The 11079-nt window shown below is 31.6% G+C and overlaps 1 protein-coding gene across 1 annotated transcript; it reads right to left on the bottom strand.

Annotated features, from left to right (window-relative positions):
- Window positions 1–209: 209 nt before the first annotated feature.
- LOC110033991 (cytochrome c) lies at window positions 210–10437 on the bottom strand. Its single transcript, XM_020738198.1, has 3 exons — window positions 10174–10437; window positions 7818–7951; window positions 210–595 (listed from the first exon to the last, which is right to left on the bottom strand). Exons 1-3 carry the CDS (start codon window positions 10283–10285, stop codon window positions 500–502), a joined length of 342 nt encoding a protein of 113 aa, XP_020593857.1. The 5' UTR covers window positions 10286–10437; the 3' UTR covers window positions 210–499.
- Window positions 10438–11079: the final 642 nt, after the last annotated feature.

Genomic DNA, 11079 nt, shown 5'->3' with positions numbered 1-11079 from the left:
ATAGATCACTGTGATCTACGGTCAGGATCGGACACCGCATGGATCTCAGCATGCATGCATGCGGTGTCCGTATAGAATAATTTTTCGCATTTAAATACCCTTAAAAATTTCCCCATTATCTTTTGAAATTCAAAAGATTCAAGCCAAAATTACATTTAATGCACTGCCATTGAAATATTTATATTCGGTCAAATGACCCAAAAATCCTCTTAATATCGGAGCCATGATCCTTGTTGGTCCCCACTTCAAAACAATGACATTAATAAACCGTGCATTTAATCCGCGCACAGACAATGCAAAAGCAATTGTTACAATATTATAAGTTATTTTGGACTCGAAAGATGTGCCAAACAATGTAAGAACCGACAAAAAAAAAGTTCAAAATAAGCCATTCTAGTTACCATAATGGCAAAACAAAACGAAACTGAAATGCGAGCTTAGCTCCACTTCTCATATCTTTAATGGTCTTGTAAAAATCACTGTGGCTTCTTTCAGGAGTTCAGGATGAGGTAGACTCTTTGAGAAAAGCAATAAGATCTGCACGCTCCTGTGGCTTCTTGAGGCCCGGAAACACCATCTTTGTGCCGGGTATGTACTGCAAGTTATAAAACAACCCTCAGCCTCTCCCAATAAACAAAGCCAGCGAAATGAGGAAATTTTCAGTAGATTTGGCAAGGAAAACATGTACAAAACGACTTTGATGGAAGTTCAAGCAAATTGTCACAGAGATATAGCTGAAATCCACAACTCATCAAATAAAATATGGAAAAAAGAGACATTGTTCAGTAATGGAGAAAAAGACAGCATTCTAGCAAGTGCTCCTAGATAAAGCAACAGGCTAATAAGAATACTGCTGAAATATAATAAATAATTAAGAGAAATACGATAGCATGTTGACCGACAGCAGTTGATGCAAACCTTTGGAACGCATAAGATAGGTGATGGAAATCTACTTGTTTATGCTACCGATAACAGTGAGCAAATAGATGATTTTAGTCAATTTCATGAGTCAGCCTCAACTTGACTCGTTATCTCGTTAGCCAGCTCATTTAATATATATTGATACAAAATATAATTAAATTATATTATAAAACAAGAATTTAAGTACAGCAATTAAAAAGTTTTGAAATTATATTTTATCTTTTATATCAGATAATTTCTTTTTCTTCCGGACACAATTGCCCTTCTTTATCATTTTATTAGACCAATTGTTGCTGGAATTAAAATCATTTTTTTTTTCTTTCATAATAAATGAGCCAGATTGTGTGCCAACTCAAACTAAGAATTAACCTTAACATCAAACTCAAACTCATATGATTAATCAAGCTCAAACTCGGCTCAACTTGTCTATGATGATGTGCCCATGACTACCGAACTTGTTCTTTATAGTTATGATGCCATTGATAATATATGATGATATTCCTGTAGGTGCGAGATGATTTCTATTCTACTAACTTCTCATTATGGTTCAACATAAATCTGCTACTTACTATGGTGAGAAGCCGTATACGGATAAATGGGCTTTGGATTTTTGTTTTGAATTTCAAGTCATACAACTTCTAAAATGCAAACTTTATAGTTGATTCATGGGGAGGCTTATTTTATGCGGGTCTCGTGGTGAAACTTTTATAAGATTTTTACTTGTGTTTATGATGCATCTATAGGTACTTTTTTAGCTATCTTTTGATCGCTCCATTGCCTACTTGATTGCCATTTTACTTGAGATATTTTAATACTGCCAAGATGTATCTGTGGATCGTATGTAATTAAGATTTAAAATTGAATTACTCATGAGAGTCAGCCAATTAAGGGAGGATTGTAGAAGATTATAAATAGATAAATTTGAGGCATACAAGGAAATTTTTGGCTTAATAAAATTTCAACTTTTCTTTCAAATTTGTCTATGTTTATTGAATATTAGATTCCTTTAGGTATAGCACTAATATAATAAATATTCTGGAGAAAATTAACTCCTTGTAACAACTTAATGCCTGAACTTTCTCTACTTCGTCAATTCTGTCGTTGTTTTTTTTTTCTTCTAGGCAATTTGTCATTAGTATTGCAAGCATTCCTGATTTAGATCAAACATCATAACAAAAAGTATTTTCTGATTGTGCTGTAAATTATATTCAACTTGTGGTTTTTACTGTTTCATTTTATTGTCAATTCCTATGATTTGAACAATCATTAAATTAAATTTTGATTGGATTCCTCATGTTTTTAATTTAGATTAGAAGAAAGCATTTACTTGTTACAACATGTGCTATTTTAAAATACAAATTTCAAATCAAAATTTTTTTTAATGCATCATATCTTCTTGTATTAGTTAATTAAACTCTAAATCTTGCATCAAATCGGTACAACAACGAGAACAATCCTTTATCCCACTAAATGTGGTCAGCTAGATGAATCCTTTTTCTCCATTGTGTCAGAGTCATATTTTCATTTAATTCTAATAAATTAATATCATTTTTTATACAACATGCATCAAATTGGTATCACAATTAACTTTTGTCAATATGTCAGAAATAGGGTTCGGCTCAATGTTTAATCAAAATGAAGAAATTTTGATCACTTCAAAAAATCAATTGGTTGAATTGCTAAACAAGCAAACTCACGAGTGTGAAGAAAATGATCAAGTTAATAAGAAAATTAAAATTTTGGAAACTAATCTAGGTCATGAACTTGAAGTGAATACAATCAAAATTATGAACTCAGGCGCATCAGCCACAGTGAGGGTAGCAAGAGAACTTACTACAACTTGGGCTGAAAAAAACCAAAAAAAAAAGAAACCTTCTAAAAAAATTTATATTTTTTCTCATCATGATATAGGGTTTAGTAAGTTTAATCCTTTGAAAAAAAAAAGAACTAAAACTGAGACTAAATACTTTAACAAATTTGAACAATCATTGCATTTTGAGATCAATGAGGATCATAATTCCACACTCCAACTTTTAAACCAGATTTGAGGCTTGGTATCAAGAGAGAGATAACACCACATTATATTCCAACTTTTGAGTAAGCTCTTCAACTCATATTAGAATTTAATAAAATATTAAGATTTTTTGTGCTTAAGAGAGTTACCAAATATTAAAAAAATTTATCTTTCATCAAAACCGTTAAATTCAATTTGTTGCATCAGCAACATCTAAGGGTAGTAACATCATTACTAATAACGACACTAAATATGAAAAAACATGTTAAGTATTATTAAACTGATCATATGTAAGTAGATGGGGAAGTTATTAGTAGAATTCAAGTTGGTTGACTGAAGTGGGGGATTGCTTCGGGCCTATTGTGTGATAGAAAAATACCTGAAAGAAAAATTTTATAAGATGGTGGTGAGACCCGCAATGTTCTATGGCGCAAAATTTTGGCCTTTAAAAAGAGAAGCATAAAATTAAGTTAAGTGTTGCTGAGATGAGAATGCTTAGGTGGATAAGTGGCTTTACGTGGATATTAGGTGGATAAGTGGCTTTACACTTAGAGACAAAATGCAAAATGAATATATCTGTGATAGGGTTTGTGTAGCTCCTGCGGTGGACAAAATTAGAGAGAGTCGTCTTAGATGGTTTGGTCACATTAAACGCCGACCATTTGATGATCCGGTTAGAAGAGTAGATGGTATAGATTCAACTTATGTTAAGACAAGCAGAGGTAGACCTAGAAAGACTTGGTCATATTTTAAAAAAAATTATCTTAATCTATTAGAATTAAACAAAAATATGACATTCAATAGGACTCGATGGAGAAAATGGATTCATGTAGTCGACCCCACTTAGTGGAATAAAGGCTTGTTGTTATCGTCGTTGTTGTTGTTATAGTACATTTTATCATTGTAAGAAAAAAGAAAAATAATTGGATTGATAGAGCTTTAAAAAGAATTTGAATATCAAATATAGATTAAAATGATATTGAAATCAATGAGAATAATTATGTTGATGAATTTGATGAGAAGATTAGTGAATCTAAAGATATTTTGATTGATGCTCCTTTGAATGTTACTGCTTTGCATTATAACTTCACCTAAGATTGTGTCAGATAAGAAAGGAACTGCATTTTTTCTTACGTATTTCAAATATGTGAAAGCCTTGCAAGCACATAACAGAAGATGGAAATTCTATGACTATTGTGTCAAATGTTTTTTATTGATAGAATAAATTTAAAGCTTGAATCACATACATACCTATATAATGTAGCCTAGGTGGATAAGCATGCTATTTGCACACGCCAAAAATGTGTTTATAACGCATTCATCTTGCTACTTGTCCTGATATAATTTAGTGTAATGGCTTATAATAGATGTTTCTCATTTTATTCGAGGTATACCTTAACTGTATGAGGTAGACCTTAAATGTATGATTTGGATGTAACTCATTTTGGGAGCTTTACCAATCGGGGGAAGGTAATTCTAAACCCTAAGTGAAAATAAATTATAAAAGCATAAACGTGGTTTGCAAATAGGCGTGCAAAGGGAAGTTTGATTTTTGTTTTAGTCACTATTAAGTTGAATGACATAATGCTCAATGTTGTAAATTTGGCAGAGGATGTTAATACTTGTCCTAATTAGGTTCTTGATGAATTACAATCTACATGGGACATGAACCATGGTAGCAGCTAAATCTTAAATTATCATTGCCTAACTTTCCTCGCTATGAATTGAATCCAATTAAGCATAACATAAAAGCCGGGTTGATTAATTGCAAAAAGGCTTAATAGATAAAGTATGAGTCAATGTGGTGTTCTTGCCTTACTGACACTTAAAAAGATAGTAATTGACATATGGGTGGATAGTGGAGCAGTGAATAAAAATTTCATATACCTAATTTGAATTTTTTTTATATATGGTGATTGATACAGTGATCTTTTCAAAGCTTGATTTAAATAGTTCTAATCAAGTGGAATGATAGAAGATGAATGAAAGACTACCTACAAAATAAAAAATGAATTATACAAGGATGATGGATCATATATTAACACCTACAGTTCAAAATTTTTGTTGTTGTTTACTTTGATAATGAACTATCTAACTAATAAAAATGTTGATTGGCACATGTACGTGGACAGTCGAGCAACCAATGCAATCAACGCCAAATATAAATTTTGTATACTTGAATTGGATGGTATGTTAAATATATGTACATTGATATTGTGATCCTTTCTAAGATTAATCTGAGTGTTTATCATCAAGTGAGAAAGAGAGAATGAAATGAAAATATGCTTTCAAAACAAAAAATGGATTTTATGAGTAGCTAACGATGCCATTGAGATAAACTAACATATCTAGAGTATAATGAAATAATGAATTATGACTTACAATTTATTGTTAAAAAAATAATTATTGTTTACTTCTAACGACATTCTAACCTGTAACTAGATGAGATGACATCTGATGCATCTTAAAAATATTGAGATTTTATGATTGTGATGATAAGACACTATGATGAGAGAAGTTTAAATAAAAAAAAAACGAATGTGCTCTTATTGAGATTATGTAGAGACTCTAAATGTAGTTAATTAAATTTCCTAATTTTAGTGAAGTATTTAAGTTTTCTAATGATGAATGTATTGTAGACGTTGATAGAGTGCTAAGTTAAGAAGGATGCTAAATAAGCCCATATTTGCTTAACAAATATCAACTAATAAATATCCGGAACCTTTTTTTTTCCTAAAGAAGGGCATATTTGATGGAGATCCATAAGATTATGACCACATCCAAACATCAATAAAACAATTGATCAAAGCGTTTAGTCAATTTCATTATTTTATAATTTTCTTTGTCGCTTTTTTAATTTCAATTAATTTGGGACATCCTCGGGATATGCTCTCTTTGTAATTATGATGCAAATAGTCTAGGTAACCTCACCTCTAATTCAATTTAAGCATACAACCTAATCTCTTAACAAGTCATACAGATTTAAGAATTTTAAAGTTCGTGATTCAAGATTTGGAATTATCCATAGGAGGTTTGGAATTACATGCTTGGAACTATCTTACATGAACTATCTTACATGAGATTTTGCACTTGCCTGCAATTTCAACAGTGTTTCTCTTCTTTTTTTTCTTTCTGCTGAGTTCCGTAACTAGTGCCTTGTTTCTTGTAGAATCAAATATGTGAACCTCACAGCAATTTCATCTAGCTTTTTTTAAGTGTTCTTGATAAGGCGTTTTACTAAGCTTTTTACAGGCATTTCCTATAGTACTGCTATCAAAACTATAGTGTGGTTCTTCTGCACGCATTCTTTATAATTATCCTTTGGCAAATTCTTTTTCTATTTAAGAGTAATTTATTTGTAAACCTTATGCTACAACATGTATTGTATCTCATGTAATTTGGATTTAAAATTGAATCAAAAAAGAGGAAACCAACTAAAAGATTGTTGATTCTTACGAACAGAGTAACCCAGGCATATTGAAGCAATTTTTGGCTTTATAAAATTTTAATGATCTTTTAAATGTTGTTTGTGCCTGTGGGAGGTTAGATTCCTTCAAATATAGTGTAAGTGAGAAAATCAAATTCCAAAAGAAGTGAATATTCTTGTACCAATATTGGGGCATAGAATTTCTCTTCTTAGTGAATTTAGTGTATGTCATATTTTCTTATACATAATTCATCGGTGGCTTTACTAAGCATTTCTAATTTTAATCAAATCGGATAAATATTAAACTTTCTGATTGACATTCCATTTGAGAAATGAGCTTTGAGGTGTTAGTTTATTTCTGGTTGCTTTGATTTAATGATCATTAGATTATTGTCTCATTTGAATTTCTCCTATACTAGTTATATAAAAAAAACAACTAATTTCTTAATTGGTGGTCTTTTAACCTACATATTTCAAATCAAAATCGTATGCTTTCTCATCTTCTTGTATTTGAAATCTACACTAGTAATTATTGTTGTATCGTGAATGGTAAACTAAAGCTCTTAACATGCTTAAAAATTCCAATTTCAAAACGCAATTTCTCCAAATATGAGTTGAAAGATTCTCAGAAGAAATAATTATGCTAGAGGGTAATAAACCACTAATATCACAGATATTATGGGCGGGAAAAGGTTTAACAATATACGAGGTTGTGGTCGAGGAGAAATATTTGCATACGGAATACGCACGCAGCTCTGTGTGCGTACTCTATTAACCCCGCAATACTCTCATAAAAACACCCCATAATAACCTATGAATAACATCGAAATAGAACCCGCGAAGGTTATTGGAAGGTTATTGAGGTTATATATTATTGAAATTAATACCTCAATAACCTCCCAATAACCTCCTAATAACCGCGAAGCAGAGGTTATTGAGAGGTTAGTACGCACGCAGCTCTGCGTGCGTAGTCCGTATGCAAATATTTCCCGTGGTCGAGCAGTTAGAATATTTGAATGTCATAGTCAAGTCGGAAAAAGTGGAAATAAAGAGCATCTTTGAAATTAACAAAGGCAATGGGGTGATGAAAACCAAAATTTTCATGCGCACACCAAAATGAAAACCAGGCAAAAAGACTGAAATGTCTAATAAATTAACGTGGCAATCATTGATTTTAATACATGCCACATTTAAAATACGAAAATTGTGATAGATTCAAGTATTTCAATCATCAATGAAAAACCAGTAATTAGAATATTTCAGCAGTAGAAAATATCTGATCAAGAAAAGGAAATAAATAACTCAGATAGAAATTTACGACCATGAACTTTTTTGCTGATTCAACAAACACAATCATAAAAATTTTCAACAAAGATATTAAAAACATACGACAGAAACTAAAAATTTATAGAAACCAAGAGTAGAATCACTACAACCCAATTACAAGAATAATACCTTCTTGGGATTAAGCAAATAGTCATACAAAGTTGACTCCTCCCAGATCACCGCCATATTTTTATTAGCCGTCGAGTAAGAATAACCAGGAGTAGTGCCTGATTGCCTTCCGAATAGGCCATTCAAATTAGGACCTAAAGATATATTAAAACAAAAAAATAAAAAAAAGTTAGCCTAATCTTTCTTTTTCCCCATGCAAAAAAAAAGGTTAGATGGTAACTGGTGGTTTTTACCAAAAACAGAAAACAGAAGCAAGAGGAACAGCAAATAAGCCTGGAAGCAGAACAGAAAGTTTAAACAAGAATAACCTATTTATTTAATATAACTCATTACCAAACTACACCAAACAGAAGAGCTGCACATGGAATCAAACTGCAACCCAATGAAATTAACGCTGCTAGACTCATTCCACTCTTCTAAGCAAAATTGTTAAATGCCAGTGATATCAATATTCAAGGCATGAGATGTATAAGAACCCTGCAGCACATTTCTAGAGAAAAAGTATATTAAGCAGCATGAACATACAGTTTTCTCATTAACAGAGTAAAAGCTGCGAGCAAAGTTCAACTCAAGCACCAGCCAAAGCTTCAAACTTCACAATAGAAAATTCCATAAAGTTACGTGAAGAAGTAAGGATTTAATCTATTAAAGCAGGGAATCTTATAAATTTATCAAAATATAGCCACATAGAATCCTATCTACAACAAATCACGCTCATTAATAAATTTTTTTTCTAAATTTAAAAGACTATCATAACTTAATCACGCAGCATGGAAACGGCCGTGGGTAAGTTAAAACACAATGCTTTTAGGTATCAGAATTGATATACCAAATTGGACAGTGTTTGTAGCTGTGGGGAACATGTAGGAAATTTTTCAAGATAATGGAATTGACTTGGGTCAGAATTTTGATGATTTTAGTGTAAAATCGAACCTGAATTGTTAATACAAATCGGCAACCCTATTTTTAAGGTTTATAGGTAAAGCAGGCTTAGAAGACGATGCACAAGATAGAAGGCAAACTAAAACCATCATATGGTGAGAAATTTGAATCCTATGTATTTCAGATTAAACAAAATGACAAACACAAAAAAAATTAAGTGTCAAAAAGCATACAAGTTGGGTTCAAGTCCAAGATGTAGACCTGGTTAACTTTTGATTAGGGTTCAAGTTTACCCAAATACTTGAAATCAATTCAAAAAAACCTAGCAATTGCCCTAAAATCACAGATTTGTCCTTGCAAACAAAAATTGCTAGTCTCACGTCAACATGACTAGTCATTAGGAGAGTTCCCTCTCCCAATCTAAAAGTTTTGGCTAAGTTCATTGGTCATATTCATGTTATTTGGGTTGTGTCAATCATGGTTGTGTTGAGTTGGATTTGAGGTAAATATTATGACCCTTATGATAAATGAGTCAGTTTTGGGATAAACAATATCCAATCAAAACAAAATAACACAATTTATTTATGCAGATTGGTTCTGTTTTATTTTAGAAGAAAGTTAGAAATAATTTCACAACCTAGTTGGAAAGAAAATTAGATCATTATAAGAAAACCAATCTATTTATTTATCCTAGAACATAGATATTCATTTTTTAATATGTTATTAAATATAAACAATCTAATATGTTAATTATATAAGACTAATATGTAATATTTTGATTTGTATACTTTTGCTTTTGTCCATTTACAATTAAGTTTCAATATCAGTTTAAAATCTCACAACAACATCGATCAAAATCATCTTTTTAATATTAATTTAAAAAGCCATTTAAAAACTAATATCTGTTTAACTTAAATGATTTAGATTAATTAAACACTTTCTCTATAATTATTAACATTCAAAGCTCAAATAAATTAGAACCAAAAACTAAAAGCAAAATCATTGACACACAACTGAAAGTTTCAAAAATGAAACCGAAAAACTAAAATTTAAATTCTTGGTTTAGACTTCCACAGAATATTATTAAATTGTTTAGACTTTGCAGTTCAGTTCTTCAGTTTGAAATCCATATTAACTTTTTAAGTCTAAAATGAAATTAATCTTCCTATAATTAAATAAATGTAATTTAATTCTTTTCAATCTTAATTTAGTTTCTGACCTGCTTTCACAATATATTTTTATTCCCACTTTATAAACGATACATAAAAACAACTAATTAGAATAAAAGCATCACGAATCTAATCAGAATAGAAACTCAACACGCAAGCTCTCAACTTTATTAATTGCAAGAAAATGGATCATCAACATTTCATACTACCAGAACAAATCTCACAGAATGATTTCCGTGGTTGAAGGATAGGAAAAAAAGAAAACAAAGGGACAGACAGAGATCTGACGATAGATTGAAACACACCTTGCTTGTGACCTGCGCCTTTCTCCACCGTGTGGCATTGAGCGCACTTGGTCTTGAAGATCTTCTCGCCGGCCTTCGAGTCGCCTGGTGGAGCTTCCGAAAACGACGCCATTCCTCCGCTTGGAAAACGCTTCTGAAGCTGTTAATAATGGAACCCGGAATTAGGGTAACGACCGTTTCCGACACACCTGGGAGGCGGGATGGTCCTTTTCCAATGAACTTCCTTCAAAAATTCGCCGCCACACGCCCCACAGAGGTTAAATTACAGAAATGCCCTAGCCGTCAGGGTTAGATCCAGCATTTTAGGAACAAGGGTAACTTTTGACAGCCAAATTTTTTAATTTTTTTTAAAAAAATTGCCATTCCAAAAATAAATTATTAAAATCGGCATGATAACTGTAATAAATTTAGGGCTAGCAGCTTATAAATACGGTGAATTTAGGGCTAGCAGTTTATTATAAGTACGGCGACCTTTTTAAAATACCGTCTAATCGTTCGTTTGCCCGTTTTTGAAAATGCTGTCTGCCGCATTTGGATTTTTAACACTAAACGTGGGCCGTCCCCCGCGGTCAACTCGCGGGCGAATTTTCAGAATAAACTGTTTATCCTAAAACGTACAAGCTTATGTAAAAATTAGTAACGCCCTAAATAAATTTTAATTTAAGGTGTTATAAATGTAAAAATTATAAATAAAAAAATGTAAAAATTAAAATTTTGATGTAAGATATGTAAATACATAGGAATGGAGTGTATGTATGTAAAATGATCCTAATTTTTTTTATGAATCTTCCTCTTTCTCTCTTTCTCAATAATTATATATTCATTTTAAATTTAATTTTTATTTGTGTTCTTCCTTAAAGCATAAGCTGGCAGCCATCCAAACAATCTTGACCTATCCTTGCGAGG

The sequence above is a fragment of the Phalaenopsis equestris genome, unplaced genomic scaffold (genome assembly GCF_001263595.1).
Source record: "Phalaenopsis equestris unplaced genomic scaffold, ASM126359v1 Scaffold001316, whole genome shotgun sequence".
NCBI lineage: Eukaryota > Viridiplantae > Streptophyta > Magnoliopsida > Asparagales > Orchidaceae > Phalaenopsis > Phalaenopsis equestris.
This window is presented reverse-complemented; position numbering and strand designations above follow the sequence as displayed.